This window comes from Eurytemora carolleeae, unplaced genomic scaffold (genome assembly GCF_000591075.1).
Source record: "Eurytemora carolleeae unplaced genomic scaffold, Eaff_2.0 scaffold183, whole genome shotgun sequence".
NCBI lineage: Eukaryota > Metazoa > Arthropoda > Copepoda > Calanoida > Temoridae > Eurytemora > Eurytemora carolleeae.
Window position 1 is genome coordinate 242,555 of NW_019396403.1, and position 26,479 is coordinate 269,033.

General features: G+C 32.9%; 3 protein-coding genes across 5 annotated transcripts in view; 1 reads left to right on the plus strand and 2 right to left on the minus strand.

Moving 5' to 3' along the window:
- LOC111702557 (splicing factor U2AF 50 kDa subunit) overlaps positions 1–4,798 on the minus strand; it is a 9,455-nt gene extending 4,657 nt beyond the window's left edge. The window contains exons 1-6 of the mRNA XM_023474288.1: positions 4,780–4,798; positions 3,846–4,093; positions 2,391–2,487; positions 1,532–1,610; positions 916–1,135; positions 146–223 (exon numbers count right to left, since the gene is read on the minus strand). Of these exons, the coding sequence (XP_023330056.1) occupies positions 146–223; positions 916–1,135; positions 1,532–1,610; positions 2,391–2,487; positions 3,846–4,088 (717 nt within the window). The 5' untranslated portion in view covers positions 4,089–4,093; positions 4,780–4,798. The remainder of the gene's footprint in view (positions 1–145; positions 224–915; positions 1,136–1,531; positions 1,611–2,390; positions 2,488–3,845; positions 4,094–4,779) is intronic.
- The window catches only part of LOC111702558 (uncharacterized), an 18,842-nt gene extending 12,590 nt beyond the window's left edge, over positions 1–6,252 (minus strand). For all 3 annotated transcript variants that reach the window (XM_023474290.1, XM_023474291.1, XM_023474289.1), the window contains exons 1-2: positions 6,248–6,252; positions 5,598–5,602 (exon numbers count right to left, since the gene is read on the minus strand). The gene's annotated coding sequence lies outside the window, so the exon portion shown is untranslated. The remainder of the gene's footprint in view (positions 1–5,597; positions 5,603–6,247) is intronic.
- A 7,016-nt stretch (positions 6,253–13,268) lies between these two features.
- LOC111702568 (uncharacterized) lies at positions 13,269–25,226 on the plus strand. Its single transcript, XM_023474306.1, has 13 exons — positions 13,269–13,353; positions 14,111–14,158; positions 14,683–14,719; positions 15,202–15,240; positions 16,424–16,471; positions 19,221–19,333; positions 19,855–19,942; positions 20,299–20,363; positions 22,046–22,103; positions 22,825–22,888; positions 23,372–23,406; positions 23,515–23,588; positions 24,007–25,226. The coding sequence occupies exons 1-13, from the start codon at positions 13,319–13,321 to the stop codon at positions 24,089–24,091; spliced, it is 789 nt and encodes a 262-aa protein (XP_023330074.1). The 5' UTR covers positions 13,269–13,318; the 3' UTR covers positions 24,092–25,226.
- Positions 25,227–26,479: the final 1,253 nt, after the last annotated feature.

Sequence of the window (26,479 nt, forward strand, 5' to 3'; positions counted from 1 at the left end):
GGGGGGGGGGGGGGGGGGGGTCATGTAGTATTGGGGGAAAATTGAACATTTGACTTCAGCGTGCAAGCTTCTCATCCATTTCGGAAACTCGGACAACCAACATTCTTCTGGTTGGTTCGGTTAAGAGACAATGTTTTCAAGTTACCTTCAAGGCTCCGAATGAAGTTAGCAACTCCTTTACTTGATCATCGTTGAGATAGTTCGGCAGTCCACCGATAAAAATCTAAAACAAGTTAAAAGATTAGTCTTGGAATCTCACTGAAATTATCAGTGCTCAGGATCCGGATCCGCAATATTTTGGTTTCCTTGATCCTGATCCGCTAAAATATGCGGATCCAAGGGTCAAAATATCAACAAAAAACTGCAAAAATAATCTGTTGCTCCCTAAACCCGAGTCCGAACTCTTGAAAAAAGAGAGATTATCAGAAATGTCCTTTACCTGTTCAGAGTAATCGTAAAATAAGCGAAAAAAGGGGAAAAATTACTTTTAATTTATTTTGATTCAAAATTCAGTAACTCTTTAAAGAAATGTTCAATGTTCATGTCCTGGATCCGGATCAGCATCAAAATCAAATGGATCCTAAGCACTGGCATTATAAACACTCACTCACTCAGAACAGAATATAAATATAGGTTTTTGCATGCATATTTTCAATAGAATAGATACATTAATTTTCTAAGTTTAATTCAGCTATATAACTCAACTAAAATACCTCGCAAAAATCCTTGTTTCGACAGAAAATAAAATTTTTTCGCGTTACCAAAAAAGAAAACCTGATTTTTTGATGACGAATTCTAAAAGTAATATCAGAAAAATATTTATATCGCGGTAGGTAGGGAAAATATCATTTCATTATCGCGGACCGATTTGTGTTAAGAAATATCTCAAGATTTTGACAGACTTGTCTAATATACCTTGTTTGGACTGTCCGGCACCACTGTACTTATAACACCAGGCATGACCCCGGCCATACCACTAACACCAGACTCTAGGCCGCTGTTACTAGGTACAGGCTGGTAGTTCAAGGGTCTACGCAGTTTCAAGGACTGTCCCTTGAAGTTTATACCGTCGAATGCCATCGCTTGCGTCGTCTCGTCGATAGATCGACACTCGAGGAACGCAAAGTTCTTGTCCCTAGATAAATAATTAATTAATCAGATGGCAGAAAATTGCAAAAGTAAATAAACATGATGAAAAGTTGTAAGATCAGGTCCAATTTTTCAGATTATTTCTGAAAAATCCATTTTCAAGGGTATATGTTTTCTAGAAAAATCTTACCCATCTCGTTGAAAATATTTTTTATCTAGTGAAATACAAGTGCTGGCTCGGAACGGCAAAAATTATGTTTTTATGATGCTCATTTTGGAAAAGAACTGATAATCAGGGAAAAATAAAAGACACTTCGGTAAAATATGTAAGTTTTCACTCTATAATAGTTTTTTTTGCGGCAATTGCATTTTTAAATGTAATTGAACTTTTCAATCCAATGATATGTGATTTACATATGAAGGTAGACTGAGTAAAATGTACCTGTTAACCTGACACGCTAGGATAGGATTACCCTCGGCTTGAGCTAAACCATTCAAATGCATCTGCTGGTTGAAGAAATCTATCCAATTCACAGTTCAAACAAAATTAATTAATTACTAAAATAAACATACAGGAAATCTCCTGGAGTGAGGTAATATCAAGTTAATTTCCTTAAAGTTAGACGTAGAAATAATTTTTGAAGTCAGGTATCAGGAGAAAGATCTGAAAGCCCCCCCAGTCCCCCCAGTTTGGAGGACCCAGTAAAATACAATTTTGAAGTAAAAAATCCAGGTTATTTTGTATTTAAAAGTATACCACTGCAACGGAATTTATAAAATGGACTGTAGGCGTGATTTAAAGTTTTCCTTCCATTGGTAAAGTGACATGAAAGATTCACAACTGTATCCTAAAAGCGTTGTCTGATCAAGTACGAGTTTAAATATATCCTTGTTTGTGTTTTTTGAAAACTTATTATTTTCAATTGTGGTTTCTCTACAAAGTGACTAAAATATTTCTTGCTTCAGAAATAACTGAGAAACTCAAAATTAAAACTTTCAATTCTAGAAACACCGTGATTTCTTCAACATTGGTCACACAAAGCTTGAAAGGTTACCGCTTTGAATTAGGCATGCTCCTCTTTAAATAGAACTTGAAATTAGTCCCTTTAAGGTTGAATAATGTCACATATTTGGGTTAGGACTCAAGCAATTGGATAACTGAAGAAAACTTCAAGTTCTTATTTGTGGAATTATTAGTTCTTTAAACACTAAAAACGGAGTATTAACTCTTTAAAAATCATAATTAAAAAAAATGAAAAATTTGAATGTTAAGTTAATCATTGGTTTGAACTGGTTCTCTCCTATCATCTCCTGCTCGTTAAACCCGAAGGGGATGTTCCCAACGTAAACCCTTCTTGCTTGTCTAGTCACACAGCTTCCTACCACAGCAACAGCAGCCTGTACACATACTGTTTATAGGATCAACTGCAGACCTTGGGATCCGGATACGAAAAAGGATCCGGATCCGTTTTTTACGATTCCAAATTCAGGCACTCAGTGAAAAGTGATTGAAATTGGTACATCACTGTATATCGAATATTTTCGCGGTTTTTCAAAATTAAGGAAATCAGAGGAAAATCTTAATTTCAAAAAAGAATAAGCAAAGAAAAATTAAGAAAATAGAGACAATTTTAACAAACTGTTCCAAAAAGTTTGAATTGAATAGCTGTATTTCAATACTGTATTATAGTCGATCAGGAGGCTATCGCCAAAAAAAAATAAGTAGACAAAGAAAGATGAGAAAATTAGACATTTCAGGGTGAATTATAACAGACAGAGTATATAGTTATTAAAACATGAACAGAGAAGACGTTCTCAAAATATAACCCAGTTAATGATAAATGATATTTGATATTGGCTGTAATAGTAAGGAATAGTTTTTAAATCTGGAGGTCGGAATTTTTGGATGAAATAGCGCTAAACCTTAACACAGAGTTATCTTTTAATAAATAATAAATGTGTGAAATTACAATTCGATGTTTTATTTTAGAATAAACCCACTGAATGAGAGGATTAGACAGTTCAGTACGTATTTAGCATTCAAAAGTTCCAACCTTAAGTTTAAGTATAGAGTGTATACTGAACACTACAAGAACCCAATGAACAGTAAATCTTTATACCTTAGCGCTTAGGTTGCACACAGATTTGAGCGCAGACTAACTAGCGCAACCTATTCTACCAAATCATGAATATTTATGATAAATTTTGCTATATTTATTTAAGACCTTTTTATAAAATACAGAAAGAAAAATAAATATTCATGTTAAAAATTTATGCCTTTTAACCCCTAGCGTTAACCCAATGACCAGGAACCCTAAAAACCTATAAACCTAAAAAATCAGAGTTGAAACCTAGATATATGAAAATCTAAAAAAAACCTGAAAACCTAAAAACACTTGCAAACCTGAAAACCTGAAAAAGTCTGAGAACCTAAAAGCTCCAAACCCCTAAAAAAACTTTCAAAGCTAAAGCCTAAAAAGTCTGAAAACCCTAAAAACCTGAAAATGAATCCGTGCTCCTAAAACAGCACAATATGTTTGTCTTGTTAAATCTTTTGACACTATATCTCGACGTTGTAGTGGATAAAAATCAGGATTTACAATAAGTAAGGGAAATAGTGAGACCATTATTCTTAAGCGGGAATTTTCTTACACGTTCTTCAAGCACTAGGAGGGAGAGGTAAAAAAAAGTATGAAAATGAAGGGGGGGGGGGAATAAAACATAAGATCGGTGGAAGAATGTTATATAATGAAAACCTGGGGAGTATCCGGCATCAGAGTTGCCGGGATCTGACCGGCCTGCTGCATACTCTTGTACTGAATCGGAGTAATGTGCTCAAACCCTGGCGGGGGAACATCCCAGTACAGAGAGGGCTTCCTTCGCTTTGTAGACTTCTTCTTGTCCCTTGACCTCGACCTGCGTCGGTCACGGGACCTAGATCTTTTACGATCTCTGGAACGATCTCGGGACCGCGAATGTTTATGACGATCTTCACCCATACTCTCTGAAAAAATTTAATTATAATAACGACGGAAACTATTACTTACGAAATAATTTTAATTCAATTTAATATATTTTTATTTATTTAATAAGTTAAAAGTTTTAAATATGTCTTTTTTATCACACACATATACGCCTTCTGATATATAAATAATTTACTGTATGCGAAACCCTGTGATTTTTTTACTGTTATTTTTCGATGTATCGTTTAGAATCAATAAAGGGTAATTTCCTAGAGAACGATTTTTGGATCCCCCCCTCTATTGTATTTTGTACATGGATAACACATGTGGCCATCCTAGCCGCGGCGCTCGGCCCCTAGCCTGTCCTAGGCGCAGCGCTCGGCCCCCTAACCTGTCCTTGCCATGTACAAAATTGATAGGAGGGGGGGTCCAAAAATCGTTCTCAAAGAAATTACCAATTTATGTAAGTAGCCATCGCCAAGTGGTAAAAAATTGCTTTTTTATGTCTAACATTGTGTTGACATGGTTAAAACACAAGAGGACTGGGAGATAAACTCATTAACGACACACCGGTAAACTTGTGAATTTCAATTTTATCAAAGATTGAATTAAAAACAATTTAAAGGCGATTTCCATAATACTGATCAGAAATTTTCAAATAATTAAAAAGATTTAAATACTAAAATGCTACAAACTTAAATAAAAAATATTGGACAAGTTTTTTTACTTAGTTTTATCGGCCACCACTGATGCACAAAATGTTGGGACAGTATGAATGGGGAATTTAACGTGGCATTCAGATAGGAATGCGCATTTTCCTCTGGACCCTGGAAACTCTCTTTTCTTTCGTTTATTCCGTTATCACTGCTAGTTTAATTATTTGTAGGATTTATCAATTTTCAGGCCCAGGGGAGGCCCATGGCAAGTGCCCCCCTTTTGTGTGAGACAAAAAAGAAGATGACGGAAAAAATTGAAAAGAAGGAAAAAAAGGGACCCAGGAAACATTTTTACCGGGACCCAGGAAACATTTTTACCGCCTATGAGACTACATGCACAGGTGCGTACGAGAGCATTCGTGTAGGGGGGCACATTTGTGGCCCCCCTTTTGGCAACATTGTGCCTCCCCCTTAAAAACCCCCTTTTTTGAAGAAAAAAAATATTGATACCTTTTTATAAGGCTTTTTTAAGTATGTAAACTTAAATTTATGTAATTTTCTGAAGGGGGGGGGGGGCAAAATGTTGCCAAGGTGGGGCACAAAATCAGGCAATCCCTCTTAATACTGTGGTGTAATTCAATTGTGATGAACAATATAGATGGAAACGTTCCTGGAAACCCTATTATAATTCAAATGTCTTCTGTAGATAAATTTGTATTTACAGAGCTCGCACGTAAAAAAATTGACATTAATGTACCGGTTAAAAATCTTGTTTTAATGGTGTAAAAAAAACTAGTTAAAAAACTGGTTTAAGACACTTTATATGGTTTTAGAAAAAATGTTATTTTTATACTACTTAACACTAAAATCCAACGTTAATTAAATCTGACTTGTCTTCATTGGGTTAATGCAGGCACCTGACTGTATAATTCTTCTTAGTATGCAATATGCATTCCGGGATAGAAATAGGTATTTTATATATCTTATGTAAAATACAGCAGTTTTTATCATACTGAGTCTAAAACTAAAGAACGAAAAGTTTTGACTTAAATTTAAGTTCATGGTTAAATGCCACTTCTGACTTAATTTAAACCTGAACTTTAACCGTGTGGTTAAAATCTTGAAATCCAGCAATCCCTATTTGTCTATCATCATCCAACTAATTACGATATATTTAGAAGTAAAAACCGATTAAATAAATTTCACGTTATAAATTTATTAATGTTTGCATGTAAACCCAAAATACTGTTGTAACTGGAAATATGTTTTGTCTTCCGTTACATAAATAATTTAAAATTTAAGAAAACAGCTGATCATACCAATACTTACGTAATAATTCTCCGTAAATCCTTTTCTCTGATTGGTTCAGATTTTTCCCGGGAAATTCAAATTTAAATTTGAGAACGTTTAATATTTAAGTAGTTATTCATTATTTTACAGAACTTTTAACCTCGAACTTAAAATTCGCGCATTCTTTAGTTTTGGACTCTGCAGTGAGAACCAGAAAACTGAAAAGGGAAGACGACCTTACAGAGAAACAGAAGTGCATTTCATGTATTATAGTAAAAAAGCAAATATTTTTACTAGAGACTTATTCGCTATCCTTTTCTAGTGAATTGAACCTGGTAAAACTGCACAGTTGATGTGTCTCATGTTCATAAGTTCCGTTTAAAAGTCGTGTTCTTACTTGCAGAGTTTTCTGGTTCTTACTGTATGTTTAGCTGTAAATACTTTCTGCTTATTCAATATCATACCTTTTTTGTCAATAAATTGTCATATTAATTGGGACACACTGTGTGTAAGTGTAAATATGTATATGTACATATATTATATATTATGGTATTCTAGTAAGACGGATAATCTCCTAAGAGTCGGATGTATGTATGTAGAGTGAAGACTAGATAGAAACTATCATCTGAATAAAAACAAAGATTGACAAAGAATGGTTAATGATATTCAATATGAAATACAGGTATAAAAAATTCGGTATCTGGAAACTTTATACGATGGGGTTCTTAACTGGGACATTTCAAACAGTGGAACCCATAAACTGGGACATTTCATACTGTGGAACCCATAAACTGGGACATTTCAAACATTTGGACCCATTAACTGGGACATTTCATACAGTAGGACCAATAAACCTGGGATATTTTACACAGTTATAGGACCCATAAACTGGAACACTTCATACAGTGTGACCCATAAACTGGGACATTTAATACAGTAGGACCCATAAAACTGGGATATTTTACACAGTAGGACCCATAAGCTGTGACATTTCATACAGTAGGACCCATAAACTGGGACATTTCATACAGTATGACCCATAAACTGTGACATTTCATACAGTGGGACCCATAAACTGGGACATTTCCTACAGTAGGACCCATAAACTGGGACATTTCCTACAGTAGGACCAATAAAACTGGGATATTTTACACAGTAGGACCCATTAAACTGGGATATTTTACACAGTAGGACCCATTAAACTCTGACATTTTATGATACAGTGCGACCCATAAAACCACATAAAAATATGAAACAGGATAAAGACGAATGTAAGACTAAAATCACCTAAATAATTTATTTTCAATCTTCTCAGGCCCGTAGCTAGGAATTTCTAAAGGGGGAGCACAAAAGTTCTAAATAGCATTGAAAAATAAGCAGGGGCGTATTCAGAAATTTGTCCAGGGGGGCTGAAATTTTTTTCTTTCCAGGGGGGGGGGCTCAGCACCCGTTTGGGGCATAAAAACCCCCTGAAATCAATAGATTTCATTGGTCCAGGGGGGGCTTAGCCCTAATAGCCCCCTCGTAAATACACCTTTGAAAATAAGAATCGGGCGCGGCGGCGTAGCGAAAAATTGTGTTGACCTGAAAAACTCAATAAGAATAAAAATTAACGAATGTAGACTAAAAAACTAGATTATTATCAAATCACACATTAGTTTATTAAGTATAGATATTTTGCCTGTTTTCGTTCCCTTCATTTCTATTGAATAATTGAAAATCTATTTGCATCAAAAAACATGGAGGAATGAGATATAGAGATTTGAGTTAAACTTTAAATAAATGTACTAATGAAAACTTTTGAATCACGGATAGCCAATACTTATTTTTAATTCAGGAAAGTAATTTAGTAAATGATGTAAATTCCTGTAAAGATAAAAAAGCTCAAGCCATGAAAAACTAAAATTCGAAGAAAAAACTTCCCTGCAAGCTTGAGGATAAAAACAGCTTCTGCTAAACCTGTCCATATTTTAAAAACAATTTAAATTTGTCTCCGTGTTACTCTATGCTGTTGTTTATTAGAATAATCAATCTAATAAAAGAAGAGAAAAGGATAGGCTTCTCAAAATAAAAATAAAAATAATGTAAACCCTATTATTTCACAAGATAGGATAGAAATTAAAATTTCCAAATGATTTCTTTCAGAAAGCACTCAATTTTTCTTTAATTTGAAGAAAAAATAATTCTTTGCACGCAATATTGGTCACAAAAATTAGATTTTAAGCCAATTATCTCCCTTTTTTTCTTTCTTTCTTTCTAATTTTTCGTTTCCTTCTTTTCATTTTTTTCATTTTCTTCTTTTTGTCTCAGAAATTGTGCCCTCCCTTCGGAAGTAAAAGGGGGGGGGCCGTGTCCCTGTAACCCCCTTCTAACTACGGGCCTGAATCTACTGGCATAAATCTTTTGATTTCCCAAGCTTTCAGAGCACTTTACGCCAATCTTCTATTTCATTTGTGAACATTTTCTCTTTGTATTCTAAAATTTTAGAATACTACTAATAATAAAAAAGTTTGCGTACTTTATAAAAAATTGAAATTCAAATTTTGTTATGGATGATTACTGAAATTTTGATCATCCAATAACCTTTCCTGGGGTCGTGTCAAGCAACACACACAATTTGGGCCTGATCGGTTCAGCTGTTTTGACGTATTTTATACAAACAGACCGACAAGCATATAGACACAAGATTGCTTAAATTTCGTCTTCCTTTTCACAGTTGATGGGTGCCACTGTATTTACAAAAATCATAATCATATAGGATATTTAATAGACAGGGTCACACATGTTTTTCCAAATAGTTACCTTCAACCACATGTTCTTGAAAACTACGACTGTTATTTATTACTCATCCCATTCATTTGCTGCTATCTTATACTCATTATATGATGTCTTTTCAAACTATCCAATATCTGAACTAAATTGAAATTATCAATTTTTTGTGTTTGTTTTCTAGAAACTGGAATTTTATATATTGACTGCTGCTGGGGTCTGTTTAATCTTATTCACCAGCTTTATATTCACTACCATAGTTTATATAATCAGGTAAAACAGAGTGTTCCACGAAACATATCAACTTGAATTTTCGGTTCACAATCGTCTTGGTAATGTGATTTGAAAAAGGAATTGAGTCTTTGCTACAAACTCTGATTTTCTGTAATCCCTATATCTTTACAACCCAATATTTCAAACTATTAATTCTGTTAGATCAAATATGCTTAGTTTGGAATACCAAAGGTTTACATTATCAGGTTGCTAAGATACAGGAGTGAGAAAATTAGAGAAGATTCAATTCCTTTGCGACATTCATTCGTCATGTAAATGGTATTTTACAAGTATGATTCTTGAAACAGTAATCGCATACTTCCACTGGGATTTCTAAATTGTGGTCTGTTTTATTTTATGTTTTTTTTAACAATACTGAAGAAATAGAAAGACTTTAGTTCAGATTCCAAAATACTAAAATTGAATAAAAACTGTCTGAGTCTGAAAAAAATCTATGATTACTTTAAAATAAAAAAATCATCATGCGTTGGGATAGACTGAAGGTTGCATAGATTGATCATTACGATATTAAAGACGATATTAAAGACGAATAAGTTTTATTATTTTCAGGCGGCGCCGAGAGGTACAAATATTGTTCTATGGATGCTCATTTTGCGGAGGACAACATAAAACATAAAACAATACTCCTTCAGAAAATTATAGTCTGCTCCCGAGTTCAAAAGATGGATTTTATGGAGAAACTTCTAGGAGGAAACCTTAATTCATTATTAGATTCTACTTTCCCACTTCTAGAAGACAACCTTGAACCTAAGACGGGTTCTAATCTGACACTTTTAGGAATAACCCTTGAACCAAAGGAGGATTCTACACTGACACTTCTATACAGCAAACCTTGAACCTAAGGAGGGTTCTACTCTGACACTTTTAGGAGAAAACCTTGATCCTAAGGAGGGTTCTACTCTGACACTTTTAGGAAAAAACCTTGAACCAGAGGAGGGTTCTTCTCTGACACTTCTATGAGAAAACCTTGATCCTAAGGAGGGTTCTTTTCTGACGCTTCTACGAGAAAACCTTAATCCTAAGGAGATGTTCTACTCTGACACTTTTAGGAAAAAACCTTGATCCTAAGGAGGGTTCTACTCTGACACTTTTAGGAGAAAACCTTGATCCTAAGGAGGGTTCTACTCTGACACTTTTAGGAAAAAACCTTCTTCCTAAGGAGAGTTCTAATCTGACACTTCTAGGAGGAAACCTTTAAGATAAGGAGCTTTTCTACTCTGACACTTCTAGGAGAAAACCTTGGTCCTTATAAAGAGGGATCTTCTCTGATACTTCTAGGAGAACACCTTGAACCAAAGGAGGGTTCTTCTCTGACACTTCTAGGAGAAAACCTTGATCCTAAGGAGGGTTCTTATCTGACACTTCTAGGGGAAAACCTTGATTCTAAACATGGTCTACTCTGACACTTCTAGGCGAAAACCTTGATCCTAAAGATGGCCAACTCTGACACTTCTAGAAGAAAACCTTGATCCTAAAGATGATTCTTCTCTGACACTTCTAGGAGCAAACCTTGATCCTAAGTAGGGTTCTTCTCTGACACTTCTAGAAGAAAACCTTGATCCTAAAGAGGGTTCTTTTTAGACACTTCTAAGGAGAAAGCCTTGATCCTAAGGAGGGTTCTTTTTAGGCACTTCTAGGAGAAAACCTTGATCCTAAGGAGGGTTCTTCTCTGACACTTTTAGGAGAAAACCTTGATCCTAAGGAGGGTTTTTCTCTGACACTTCTAGGAGAAAACCTTGATCCTAAGGAGGGTTCTTCTCTGACACTTCTAGGAGAAAACCTTGATCGGTTCTTCTCTGACACTTTTAGGAGAAAACCTTGATCCTAAGGAGGGTTTTTCTCTGACACTTCTAGGAGAAAACCTTGATCCTAAGGAGGGTTCTTCTCTGACACTTCTAGGAGAAAACCTTGATCATAAGGAGGGTTCTTCTCTAAAACTTATAGGTGAAAACCTTAAACATAAAGAATGTTCTTCTCTGACACTTCTATGAGAAAACCTGGTATTTTTGTATTAAATGGAAGTGCTGGGAATAGTATTGTTGTGTCTGGGTTGAGTGGAAGTGCTAGGAATAGAATTGTTGTATTTGTAATTGATTGGAAGTGTAAGAAGTAGTATTGTTGTATCTGTTTTGACACCATGATACTTATACTGAGAAAACTGATGTATATCTGAATATATCTGAATATATCTGAATATATTTGAATATATTAGTAAATAAACAATTAATCATCATAATTTAAATATCTTCTGTAATTCATTTAAAACATAAAGTTGATTCATAAATATAGTAAGTAGATTTATAAATACAGAAGATAAACATGAATCTAACTAAGTAGAAATCAATACGAGATTAATTGTTCTTGTGAAGTTAAATTGTTTGCTAATGTGATTATATGATAATCACGTTCAAGTAGATATGTGAATGATTGAGTGCAAGTTGATAAGTGATTATGAGTGAGAATATAGCTATACGATTGAATGAGCTATTGAGTATATGAGACACTAAGCTAGTGGGCTAATGAGTTTCTGAGCTAGTCTTAGGGCCATTTAACTAGTGAGCTAATGAGTATAAAGACCAGTCTAGTAAGCTAGTGAGCTAGTGAGTTTAAGGACCAGTAAGCTAGTGAGCTAGTTATTATGAAGACCGGTCTAGTAACCTAGTGAGCTAGTGAGAATATGGACTAGCAAGCTAGTTAGCTGGTGAGTATGAAGACCTGTCTAGTAAGCTAGTGATCTAGTGAGTATAAGGTTAAGTAAGTAAGAGAGCTAGTAAGTATAAAGGCCAGTAAGAAAGGAGAAAGCTAGTGAGTTAGCATTCATAATGAGCTAGTGAGCTAGGATACTTTTGAGATGAGAAACTAGTTAGCGGTAAGCTAGTTGGTGGTAAGCTAGTTTTCTAGTCTGCTAAATTGAGATATTACACTATTGAGATAGCTAGGAAGCGAGTGAAATAATTAACAAGTAAGCTAGTAAGCTTGTAGGCTAGTGAGCTTATAAGCTAGTGCGCGTATAAGCTATTGAGCTTGTAAGCCTGTGAGCTTGTAAGCTTGTGAGTTAGAAATCTAGTAAGGTAGTGAGCTAATAAGCTAACAATCTTGTGAATTAGTAAGCTAGTGAGCTAGTAAGCTAACAAGCTGGTGAGCTTGTTAGCTAACAAGCTGGTGAGCTATTAAGCTAACTAGCTAGTGAGCTAGTTAGCTAGTTTAGTTAGCTAGTGAGCTAGTTCGCTAGTTAGCTAGTAAGCTAACAAATTGGTTAGCTAGTAAGTTAACAAGCTAGTAAGCTGGAAGGCTAGTAGTAAGCTTGTGAGCTCGTAAGCTGGTGAGCTAGTGAAATCGTTAGCTAGTGAGCTCGTTAGCTAGTGAGCTCGTTAGCTAGTGAGCTCGTTAGCTAGTGAGATCGTTAGCTAGTGAGCTCGTTAGCTAGTGAGCTCGTTAGCAAGTGAGCTCGTTAGCTAGTGAGCTCGTTAGCTAGTGAGCTCGTCAGCTAGTAAGCTAGTGAGCATATATGAACTGCTGAGTAAGCTCTCTGCTCCTATTGGAACCCTAACTCCCATCACATCTGTAAAGACAGGGTTGTTGATAGAAACTCAAAATATTAAAATTTTTCAAAATATTTTTTTTACAAAAATCTTAACATAATCATTTATCAAATTATTAAAAATACAAGTTTGAGGAAAAATGATAATTACTCGCTTTCTAGTGTTTTATATCAGTCAAGGCTTGAAGTTAAGATCTACTCAAACTATTGATTTATTTTACGCGGTAAACGATAGTTTTTCGTTTAGTTTTTGATATACATTTACACAACTAACTGACCTTCGTTCTTTGAAAAAAGCGATGAGTTTAAGCTAAATAACGAAGTTTAGTTTTGAACTTTCGACAGTTAAAAAATAGTAGTTTTACTGAAAATAGTGGTATCTTCGCATTGAACATTTTTTATTGATTTTTATTATTTGTTAATAGATGGGTCTTCTTGCAGATTTCCTCCTCGTATAATCCTCGTAACTTAAATATCTTAGATTCCTTATATTGAATATTTAAGGAAAAGTCCGGACAAACATCTGTTGATAAAGAAAAATTTGACGGTTCAGTTTTGTTTTGTCTATTTAAATTCTAGTTTGAATAAGTATAAGTTTTTAAATCACAAAAACTATAATTGATCTATCTTTTACTTAGATTTTTCTAATCATTATTTATGTCATGACGAGAGTAAAAAAGTGACATAAATTTTCAGGATAAATTTAGTTTAACAAAATGGCAGAGTTCGAAAATGCGTTTTTGGATGACAGGTTTCTTTTCAATTAATATCTGTTTAATTCAAGTTTTGTTTAAATCTCAAATTCAAAGGAACTGAACAATCGCCGCAATCCCTGTTTTTCTAATCCTTATATTTGTGCAACCTGTGGCCGAATTTAAAGAATTTGAGCGGCGGTTTAAATTTAAGCCGCGGTTTAAATATGGTTGGTTCCAATTAAAATTGTATCAAATGTTTCAAGATTTAAGCCGGCGCTTAGTTTAAACCGGGTTTTGGCGGATTTAAACCGCGGCTCAAATTCTTTAAATTCCATCTCAGAAGATGTAACATCGGTATTTCAAACTATGAATATTGTATTATTGAAAAGTCAAAGTTTATAATATCAAATGTTTTAAGGGATTGGAAAAAATCAGTTTGTGGCGATAAATCAGTTTCTTTAATAAATAAAGAATAGTTAACAAATAAGCTGAAACACATTATTGCGTAATTAAGTTTCTTTTCCTGTTAAACCCAAAACAAAAAATAAACCTATATTCGAAAATTTTCTTTCATGAAAAAAGAATGAAGGATATATTATCTATAATGGTCTTAAATGGAACGTCGCTGAGAAATTTTGTAACTTGTAATTCTTAACCGTAACTCTGTAACTCAGAAAAATTTCCCTTTCAGAGATAAATCAGTCTTAGCTGTGACAAATTGAAATTAATTAGCTTCATTTCTCAAAATGTATAAAACAAAGACGACTTTTATCTCACAATTTCCTGGATTTGACTTTTGAATATTATTATAAGGTTAACACTTTGCTATCAGAAGCAAGAAGCAGCGCTTAACAGCTTAAGGTAAAATATAGAAATACAGTGGGAATCACAAAACTTTGGAATAGGAAGACGACATTCCATCTTCAAGTATATCTAATATTGTTTTAAAGCAAATAGTTTTACATTTAGCTTAAAAATCCCTTCTTATGTAAAATGGGTCTATGTAAATTGACCAATCGCTAGCTGTGTATTATGGTATACTAGCTGAAGGGCCCGGCGTTGCCCGTGGAAAAAAAAATTAAAAAATAGTTGAAAACAAAATTAAAAAATAAATAAATTTATTTTTGAAAAGAAAAAAATCGAGTGTTCACAAAAAATGTCAGTCCAATCGGTCCAGCCGTTTGGCCGGCCAGAGGGAACATATATATGAATGTCTTGTTTTATTATAAAGATTTACTATGTCTATCTAAAAGCTTAATTTGAGTCTTAAACTTCCTATTCAAAAGTTTTCTGGTTCTTACTGTATATGTAAACTTAATCTATCTAATCTATCTAATCTATCTAATCTATCTAATCTATCTAATCTATCTAATCTATCTATTTAGGAAGGTGTATGGGGATGGATACGGAAAGCCGAAAAAGGAAATATAATTGTATTCTAAGTTATTTTTTACATTTCTGAACAAATCCCCCCACCCACACCCCAGCCTCTCATTATTATAATTTTGTTGTACTAAAATCTTTGGAAAAGATCTATCAATAAATTAATTAAGGAAAATGATAAAAATTCCAAAAATATTTCATATTCAAAATAATTTTTTTCTGTAGGAATTTGCTCATCAAACTGAAAGTCAAAATCTAAATTTGGGTTGATTATATTTATTGCTTAATTAATTGCCACAAACTAAAATTTTCGAATAACTATATCTTTGCAACCCAATGGTGATTTTATCTGGCAAAATTCATAGTTTGAATTAACTAAGGTCTAACATTGAGTTGTTAAAATATAGGGATTAGAAAATCAGAGTTCGTGACAAAGACTTAAATACTTTGTGAATGTTTAACCTGAAAATTATTATGCCACTGCTCATATCTTATTTTCCTGACAAGAATATTGAATCCAGGGATCCATGTCTGAAATAAGAGGACAAAAATATCAACAGGAAACAAGAATATTTTTTATTATTGCTCTTAGAACAAGTATTTTAAATCTAAAATTGTTTCCAGCTCATGGCAAAGCCTATAAGGTATTCAGCGGCTGAACTTAATATTCAGTAGACAAGCTTGAAAGATGACTGGCTTAAAGTCTTAAATTATGGAATTATGGAATTGTGGCAATCCCCGACTAAATTAATTCTGTGGCTGTGGACAAGCCATCCCCGACTAACCCAAAGAATTCTAAACTTAGCCGGAGATCAAACACAAAAGTATTGTTATCAGGTAGAGCTGGACTTCTTATTTCCCCGTTTTAAAAACGTTCAGTTGTTTTGCTTTCAGAAGACTAAACAAAGTTGTGTAATGTATATATAGTTTGATATATTTCAAAACTATATCATCATAAAGTTTGTTCTTATTAACCTATTCAAAATGTTGTCTCTGACAGAAAATAAAAGCTTGAACTATTTTCCAAATTGTTCATCAATGAACGATTGCATTTGCTTCGCTCAGGAGTATACAGGGTTTCCCACAAAGGATGAAACTGTAAAGACAACTTGAAACTCTGAAGATATGACGAACTCAAGTTTAAATTGAGTATTCTTTCTTGAATACAATCTTTTTATGGCAAATTCAATGATTGAGAAAAGAAAGAAACAAGTTTACAGTCGCAGGTAATCATGAATATGATAAAACAGATAACAAATTCCGTACAGTCGTCTTTGAAGTCTCATCCTTTGCGGATAACCCTGTATCTTCTATCATAGTTAACATACCATTTTATGATGACAAACTTAAAGAGAATATAATTTTGAGTTATGTCAGACTTTGCTAAAAACCTTGAATGTTAAAAAAAAAATATGCTCAACTCTTCCCTCAATAGATGCTGTATGTACTGGGCACGTTTAATCCGTTTAGACTTTCTTCCAAACTTTTGTTAACGGTTCGAACTTAGCTATAAGAACTGAATTCCTTTCGTTCAGTTAACGATCTTTTTAAAGTTAGCGGTCGTTAACAACCTCAATCTTATTCACGATGTTATCATGGAAGATATTTTAGAAATCGTTAATGGTGCTAATCGTTAGATAGCCGTTGACGATTATTTCATGCAAACATGATATTTAGATATGTCCTATGCCTTTTCAACCCCTTAGATTATTTTATTTCTGAAATATCTTTGTTAAATGTTAGTCTGTAAATGAAGAAGTTGTGGATCTGTGCAGAGTTATATCTTCGAGGGTAAGTTTTATCTTATAGTTTAGCTGATACCTTTATGTAAACTGTAAACACATGTACGTACGTTGTACATTGTACAGTACTGTACAGCTGTAGGCATGGTAAAATTTTCTCAACATACAACCAAACATTGAAATCTGTAATCTGTAAATCTATAAAGCTACACTTTTTTCTTCAAAACTACCGAGTTTTTGTGATTTAAAACGGTAGTATTTCAACCTCTTTAGAGTAACGATGATGGAGATAAACTTTTTAATCTTCTGAAATTTTACAACTTACTACAGCGGCTTATCTAGAAGGCGAGCAAGAAAATGGCAGATATTTTCCCTATTCCATTAATGGGAATGACAATATAAGACAGTTTAAAGGGACAGCTGTAAGGTAGTTAAACTGAGTATGCAGTGTTGTTTAAGTGCATTGTCGACGTTCAAAATCATGAATTGGGTGGGTACGTTTTCAGAATCGGTTTTAAAAAAAAATATTAAATAACGACGACGAAAAATATAGTAAAATTATACAGTAAACTAGTTGGATGTTTAGGAACCTATTTCTCAAAAGAAATTTGCCAATAAATCAATGTTAGAATCAATTATTTCGTTTTCATCATTATATTGAATTTCTTATTTTCTATGAATTTCTTCGCAGATTTCTACAAATTCTTCTGATGTCGTCTTTTCAATAAAAATTCCAGAAAATCTGCAGAAAATATTTGTGAATAATTGAGGAATTATAGAAACTAATAATTGAATAAGATTACTTGTTTCCGATGATAAGATTAATTTTTATTTTCTCAACCTGTTCCTAAACAACTAATTTGTTTACTGTAGAATTTTGTTTACATTTTTTGTCGTTGTTATTTAATAATTAAAAAACCAATTCTGAATACGTATTCACCCAAAAGTACGATTTTGAACGTCGACTTTTCGCTCAAATTCAGGAGTTATATATCTTTAAAATTTTTTATATGTCTCAAATGATTCCTAAAGAATATGTCTACCACACTGCATAGTCAGTTCAACTACCTTACATAGCCGGTCTGTCTCTTTTAATCGTTTATGGCATTATTTTTCTAAAGGCTCATTAAAATTACACGTGTTCCCTTTAAAGCCTATTAGAGTTGTATGAGATCATCAGCGCGAAGAAAGTGAATTTAATATGCTCACACTTCTTGCTAATCACGTTAGCGCAAATTTTACTCAACTTTTTTTATCAATTTGTTTATCCGACCTGATGAGAGGGGGATAAATCATATCTTAAAGATGATGAACACAGTAGGTAATATGATGCATACAGTAAGTAAGATGATGCATACAGTAGGTAATATGATGCATACAGTAGGTAACATGATGCATACAGTAATAGGTAAGATGATGCATACAGTAGGTAAGATGATGCATACAGTTGGTAATATGATGCATACAGTAGGTAATATGATGCATACAGTAGGTAACATGATGCATACAGTAGGTAACATGATGCATACAGTAGGTAACATGATGCATACAGTAGGCAAGATGATGCATACAGTAAGTAAGATGATGCATACAGTAGGTTAGATGATGAAAACAGTAGGTAAGATGACGCATACAGTAGGTAACATGATGCATACAGTAGGTAAAATGATGCATACAGTAGGTAACATGATGCATACAGTAGGTAAGATGATGCATACAGTAGGTAAGATGATGCATACAATAGGTAAGGTGATGCATACAGAAGGTAATATGATGCATACAATAGGTAAGATGATGCATACAGAAGGTAATATGATGCATACAGTAGGTAAGATGATGCATACAGAAGGTAAGATGATGAATACAGTAGGTAAGATGATGCATACAGAAGGTAAAATGATGCATACAGTATGTAAGATGATGCATACAGAAGGTAAGATGATGCATGTAGAAGGTAAAATGATGAATACAGTAGGTAAGATGATGCATACAGTTGGTAAAATGATGCATACAGAAAGTAAGATGATGCATACAGTATATAAGATGATGCATACAGTTGGTAAAATGATGCATACAGAAGGTAAGATGATGCATACAGTAGGTAAGATGATGGATACATTAGGTAAGATGATGCATACAGTAGATAAGATGATCCATACAGTAGGTAAGATGATGCATACATTAGGTAAGATGATGCATACAGTAGGTAAGATGATGCATACAGTAGGTAACATGATGCAAACAGTAGGTACCATGATGCATTCAGTAGGTAAGATGATGCATACAGTAGGTAAGATGATGCATACAGTTGGTAAAATGATGCATACAGAAAGTAAGATGATGCATACAGAAGGTAAGATGATGCATACATTAGGTAAAATGATGCATACAGTAGTTAAGAGGATGCAAACAGTAGGTTTATCTATAAAGTAGTAATCTCTGTTTAGTTGTTTGTATGTCCGATCATAAATCATGAAACCCGGGACCGATTTGCCTCAAATTTGTATTGGGGAACTCGGTAGAACCAGGGAATGTTCTTATCTTGGTTTAAATATTCTAGCTTGAGTATGTTGACTTTAATATCGAAAGTTTAGCTTCCATGCAAAGCTGAATTCCCAAGCTAGTAGATAATGAAATCTAAAAAATTAATTTTATTGTTAAAAAGGAAGTCAGATTATTTACAATTACTAAAATTTGACTTTCCTAATCTAGGAAGTAAACTATTTTAAATTAGGCAAAGTCATTTAAAGGAAGTTTGGTAATTCGCAGATGAAATTATAATGAAGGTTCTATTCCAGGGCAAGAAGTATAAGAATGGCACCAGTTCTATTTTGTTCGGAGACCTATTTAATGTTTACCAGAAGATTTCAAATAAAGTGGTAGGTGTCCTACACAGAGCTAGGAAAAACAGGTATATATACATTTGTCTCCCCTCCTAAAAATAAGAGCGCTGGACTGCATAATGTAGAGTAATGTTGTGTAGGGTAATATGCAAGAATTAAAGTGGGTAAACTTTAATCCTCACCTTTAACGCACTGATTTTTGTCAGAGTCCCGTACGGCGAGAACCAATGCTTTAAGATTTCTGTAAAGACCGTCTTAGCTGACTTATTATGAATAGGAACTACAGCACAGAAACTACTAAATTGGTCAAGCAGCGTTAAAATATACTTATTTTCATTTGTTGACAATGTTAGTGGACCTACAAGGTCCATGGACAAGACGTCATTGACGTTTTTTGCAGGGTCCTCTAAAGGTTCAACATTTTTCAAATTTACCTCTTCTCTGTGCAGGCAGCCTTCCCATTCAGTGACAAAAAGACTTGTGTCTTTTCTCCACCCTGGCTAGAAAATAATACTATATACATGGTTGAGAACCCTTGGTTGGGTCTACAGTATCTCATTATTTGTCATCTAAAAAATGTAACGTTAAGATTGGTGCATTTTGACGGTGAAACCTTGTGGCAGGGGGAGAACGATGAAACTAATGTTACTTTGCTCAGAAATATCCGAGATATTGAGGTAGTGCATCTTTTCATATTCTGACAGATTATATATAGTTTATCATATTTTTTATATTTTTTATTTATCTGTTTATCACAATAATGTTGTATCAAATAATCGTCAAAACGGCTGAATTAATCGGGCACAATAAAACCCTAAGAATGGTATGTTTATGATGCGGGTCAGAATTCAAGGATGTCATAAAAAAATGATTTTTTAAAAATTCCCCAATAATGACAGAAAAGTCTGCGAATTCTTTTATAATGTACGAACCAAAAAAATGTATTGCAGGCAACACAATAAAAAATAGAAAAAAATAATAAAGAGATGGCTGGACCGTAGCAATTATTCAAACAACTTAAAATGTTTTTTAGGAGCACTACAATAAAACAGGAGAGCTACTCTACAACTCAGATGCAAACAATATTTTTGTCTTTAGGTCAGTTAAATATTATTATCAATATTATTGCTATTATAATTATTATTATTATTAATAAAATTTCTAATTATCATTACTACTATTATTAGTTTTATTAATATTATTATTATTATTATTATTATTATTATTATTTACTATCTTTACTATTATCATTATTACTTTACTATAATTTTACTTGAAAATAATATCGGCGTAAAGCGTCTGTAAGTGTCTGTACGTTATACAGTATTATTAATGGGATGAATTAAATATGTGAAGTTATCAAGTTTGAAATTCGGCAAATTAATCAAATTTATTTGCAAAGTTTTTGCCAACATGTCAAGATGGATCTGCTTCTTCTAGAAACCTTGTGAGATAAGATGCATATCATAGAATGATTAAAAAAGGAAACTCAAGATGAAATAGAACTTAAGATTTTTCTATAATTTCTGTAAAGTGTTTATATAAATACCGGGTCAAGGTTTGATGTATAATTTCTTACTTTGCACTAGACTATCTTGATATTAGAAAAAATATGAATATTTTTGCCTCGGATAAATGTTCCACAAATTATTCGCCCCTTTCATCCTCCAGTATTATAAACCGTTCTTTGCATGAATGTTTGTCAATTTTAAATACTTTTTCAAAATTTGAGTTTTCGACATGAATTAGTTTTTTTCTCACTATCAAAACTTTCTACAATATAGTTTTTAAATGTAAAGAAATTAGAAAACTTTCCTCATGTCTGTGCAACCAGAGACCGAATTTAAAGAATTTAAGCGGCTCAAATATGGTTGGTTTCACTTAAAAATGTTTCAAGATTTAGGCCGGCGCTCAATTGAAACCGGTTTTTGGCGGATTGAAGACGTACGTAGCTTAAATTCATTAAATTTGGACACTATTTTTCTGGATGCTTTAAAATGTCCGATTATGTCACATTTGAGAGTACATTTAAAATTTTTTTGATTAAACGCGTTAACAGAAGTTTCCGAAAATAACTATGGAACTGTTCTAGATCTAAAAGTCAAAGTTTGACATCTCAAAGGTTTACAACATCACAAATATACAGTCGTTGTCGTATATATTAATATAATTATATATTAATTATATTAATATATTAATAAAATCAATATTTTTTTTATTCCTACCAAGCTTTTAAACAGCATAATACACATATACATGGAAACAAGGAGAAGTTGTCAATTAACAGCTTCTCATTGTCTAATTGTAAGCTTAAAGATTTTCAGATCAAAATCAAAATTTGAATAGAAAAGTCGTCTTCATTATGTTGTTTTAATCCCCGACCACTGTAGGTAAATTAGAATTTATAAGGCGAGTGTATAGTTCCTTTTCTTCTATCCATAAATTTGGCTTGTCTGTCAGTCTGTTTGTCTGTATGTTTGTATCCAATAAACGTCAAAACGGCTGAACCAATCGGGCCCAAATTTTTTGTGGGACATCACGTGACTAGAGGGAAGGTTTATGAATGATAAAAATTAAAAAATGTGTTTAAAGGTTTTTAATTTTGTAAAAAATTTAAATTCTTTCGAAAATCCGCGAATTTTTTTTTAAAAATCCACAAATTTTTTTTCTTCTTTGTTTTTAATGTTAAAGAAAAAGAACATATTCACAATTTAAATAGAAGATGGGCCCTAAAAGCCTAGCAATTATTAAAAATCATTATTCATTATTTTCTGATTTAGGCAAGGAGATAAAGGAGTGAATACTATATGTGTCAAGATAAACTACGGGGAAGAAAAGGTGAAATATATCTTTTTAAATATTGAATAAATGAAACTATTTATAATATTTCATGTTTTTTATCTGGGTAGAAATATAATGATATAAACTCATTAGGTTTCTTGTAGGGACTAAAAACGTAATTTCTGAAGTGAAAGAGAAACCAACAATAAAAATAAACAATTTAAAAAACAAAAATCGTGCATTGCTATGAAGATCAAAAGTGACTTGCGCATTTCTTTCACAAGAGAAACAAATTTGAAAAATTATCAGAATTAAACACCTATCGACCCAGAAGACGACGTTCTCTTGCAGATATCTGAGCTGGGAACTTTTGAATGGTGTATATCGGGATTAATGCTTGATCCACTCTTTTTCTTAATCTCCAGATTAAATAATGCTTGTTTCATTTTTTCATATTTATCTCCAGATTAATTAACCAATCGGGATTAAGGATATCTTTTTCTAAAATTTTCAGCTCTGATCAGATTAAGGTTTTATATATATAGCTACATTTGTAAATCTGGTATTGCTTTCTTTGCATTAAACTACGGAATAGAGAGACTACTGTTAGCGATCCAAAGGTTGCAAGCTCTCACGTTCAAATGCATATAAAATATGACAAAAAATATAAAAGTGTTAGAAAGATACAATCGAAAGTCTAACCGTTGCAACACCTAAAATTCGGCAAAGTCTGAAAATTTTTGCATGAACACACAAATGCAGATATTTAATAATTAAGGATCTTGATTTTGATACTTGTGAGGTTATCCCTGCACCAGCACTTCCGGTAGTAGAGGATACAGGTAGAAACTCTTTCCGGTAGTAGAGGATACAGGTAGAAACTCTTTCCGGTAGTAGAGGATACAGGTAGAAACTCTTTCGACTCAACAGGTCGAGAAAAGTGTGCCTGCACCTCCGGTTTATCTTATTGAGCCATTTTACCACTTTGAATTGAAATTTTTAAAATTGGTTCAAATAAGCCTTTATAACTTATTCTCCTCTCTCTCGGTCATCAAGGGTTCAAAGGTTATAGATCTATAATTAATAAGAAAGTCACTTCAACTCATTTCACGATTTAAATTCTATCACGTCAATTCGTTTTATTTTTATTCATTATGATTAAAACATTTCATTTTCATTTTGTTTTACAATGAAATAATTCTTCATGGCCTAGTTTTGATTTGTTTTTCTTATAACATCCAAAGTCATGATGTTATTGAATGAAATAAGAACAGCAGAAAATAAAATCACTTCATTGTTTTGAATATCATCCATTTTCATTTCAGATTTCCTGGTGGAAGAAACAACAGAATATTTCCAGGTTCGAACAAAATAAAAAAAAAATATTTCATTCATAATTCTGGAATTGCCTTCAGTATTGTGTACAAGTCTTATATTTAAGATTGAGATGATCCCTCTAATATTTAAGGCTGAGATGACCCCACTAAGAGTTGAGGAATTTCAACCAAAGCCCCGAAAACCTCAACCTGTTATCGACATTAGGTAAATATTTATGCACAGTCAAAAGTTTTTTGTTTGCAAAACAATCAGAAAAAAGTTGTTAAATTTTATTTTCTTCTTTAAAAAAGGCTGTGAAGGGACTGAAATCGTCATTTTAAGTGACAGTGACCATAATTTTACAGAGTCAAATTTATGGCGGTGCCCCTAAAAGGCTTTGCCTGATTAAGAATAAGTAGAATCTTCACATTGATTAGATAAAGAGTTATATGGTACCATTGTGAATCAGGAATACCTCTTTTTAAATTGAAATTCACTGATATGACTACATTAGTACCGTTAAGAAATCTTAGATATAAATCACGAACCACTTTATTCATATAGATAGTAGTTTACGACTGTTATTATCAAATTCAGCTTTATGTTCAACCATTTTAGTATTTTCAATGCTTCTATTATCTAGAGTATCTGGAGGAATAAAACCTAGATCTGACAGAGTAGTTCTAGATTTTGGATCAGATAATCTAGTTTCAAGTGCTGTTATCTAGCTTCTACAGTGTACTTGATGTTATCTAGCTTCAATAGTGAGCATGCTGTTATCTAGATTCTACAGTACAGTGTGCATGATGTTATCCAACCTCTACAGTACAGTTATGATGTTATCTAGCTGCAGTTTTCTTGAAGTTATCTAGCTTGTACAGCAAGCATGCTGTTGTCTAGCTTGTACAGTGAGCATGCTGTTATCTAGCTTCTACAGAGTACATGATGTTATCTAGATTCTACAGTACAGTGTGCATGATGTTATCCAACCTCTACAGTACAGTTATGATGTTATCTAGCAGCAGTTTACTTAAAGTTATCTAGCTTGTTCAATAAGCATGTTGTTATCTAGCTTCTACAGTGTAGATGATGTTATCTAGCTTCTACAGTAAGCATACTGTTAACTAGCTTCTACAATAATCTTGCTGTTTTCTAGCTTCTACAGTGTAGATGATGTTATCTAGCTTCTACAGTAAGCATACTGTTAACTAGCTTCTACAATAATCATGCTGTTTTCTAGCTTCTACAGTGTAGATGATGTTATCTAGCTTCTACAGTGTACATGATGTTATTTAAGTTCTACAGTGTGCATATGATGTTATCTAGATTCTACGTTGTACAAACTGTTACCTAGCTTAAACAGTAACCATGCTGTTATCTAGATTCTGCAGTAACCATGCTGTTATCTAGATTCTAGAATAGTCATGCTGTTATCTAGCACCTAGAGTGTACAAGCTGTTACAGTGCACTGTGCATGATGTTATCTAGCTTCATACAATCTACACAAACAGTTCATTGAATTGTGAATGTGTGAAAATTCTTTCATAAATAAATGCAGCTCTGTAATTTATTAATGCGTAATACGTATAAATGCATACTTACAGTTTCGTTACCTATGTATACATTTTTTTTATTTGTACATAATGCAAATGTTTAACATACTAAAAGTACTTCTATCTACGAACATATATTTGTTGAAGTGTACAGCGTTGAAAATTTACGTATTTAAGTCCATATCAGGATCATGAAAAATTACTACCTTAATCTTTTTTTCTTTTTTTAAATGATCATGTTCTATGTACATTAATGTAATTCTTATACAATTATTTGATGAATTCGAGAATAAAAACAAATCCGGCCTTATTTTTTCTTTTTTTCTTTTAATTTTTTAGCATGTTGCCTAAAAAAAATATATATCAAATAAGGATGAAACTATTTCATCGACAATTTATAATTCTTCTTACACCAATAAAAAATTATACTTTGGAAAATTAGAAAAAAAATTGGACAAAGAAAATCTCAATCAGTAATTGGTGACTTAAAACATTGGACAACAATGGACGTAGATTTTTGATTTTATCAAAACATGTTGATGGGTATCGAAAGAATTTATCAAATGTCGTCTTGACAAATTTTCAATGAGTTTTATACTATATTACGTAAATTTCAGTATTTGCGAAAATAAATAAATAGCCATGAATATGCGGGAACAGTTTTGAAGAGTTTCATATAATCATTTAATTAAAAAACTAGACATCTGCAACATTCCATTATAAGAAAGTGAAGAATACGACATTTGATGAATTCTTTCGATGTATTCGTTATTAAGGGTTTCACTGTATTTAAATTTCAGGCAAAATCTATTTTTTAGCCAAAATTTGTCTTAAAAGTAGTATTGTGCTTGGAATATTTAAGTATTTATAGCGATTTTTTACGATGATAATGTTTTTTTAATTCTTAATTTTACTTAATTACAGGGTGTCCCAAAAAACATGGGAATTCAGTGACGAATTCGATATCGTCTTTTCAAATAATTCTTTGATTTAGTATAGTGATACCTACTGAGAAAGCTGTAATCTGTAAGAGTTTCGTCTGCTATGTTTACATTTTGTTTGTTTATGTTTTGACTGCAACCGGTTGTACTTAGTAAAACAAGAAAATTACAGTATACAAACAGAGTAACCTTGTCCGTATTCACTGTTCATCTTGCGGAGACATTATTGACACATCTTTGCAGTCTTATACCCTTTTCATTAAATAAACTCTAGCAGACATAATAATATTATGGCTTTTGAAATTAGGTATTACAATGCTAATTCATAACAAAGACGATATCGAATTCGTCACTGAATTCCCATGTTTTTTGGGACACCCTGTACTTAAGCGATGTAATCCCACAAGAACGTAAATATTGAATTGTTAATCCAAGTTTTAAAAACAATCTAAATTATTTTATGTTCTTCAGTTGTATCAATTGAAGCTTTAAGACAAATGCAAAAAATATCTGACCATTTCTATCAAAAAAATCCATTTTGAATTTTCACTTAAAACTGTCGTCTTCATAGAGGTACTTGTGACACAAGAATGTCGTCTTCTGCAAGAATATCTCCTCAGTT

Bases quoted from the DNA above. Each gene is read 5' to 3' on its own strand.
- LOC111702568 (XM_023474306.1), top strand. From the start codon at position 13,319: ATGGCAGAGTTCGAAAATGCGTTTTTGGATGACAG. The intron at 19,334-19,854 runs GTATATATACAT...TGTAACGTTAAG, and splicing joins CACAGAGCTAGGAAAAACAG to ATTGGTGCATTTTGACGGTG. The intron at 22,889-23,371 runs GTAGAAACTCTT...TTTTCATTTCAG, and splicing joins TCCGGTAGTAGAGGATACAG to ATTTCCTGGTGGAAGAAACA.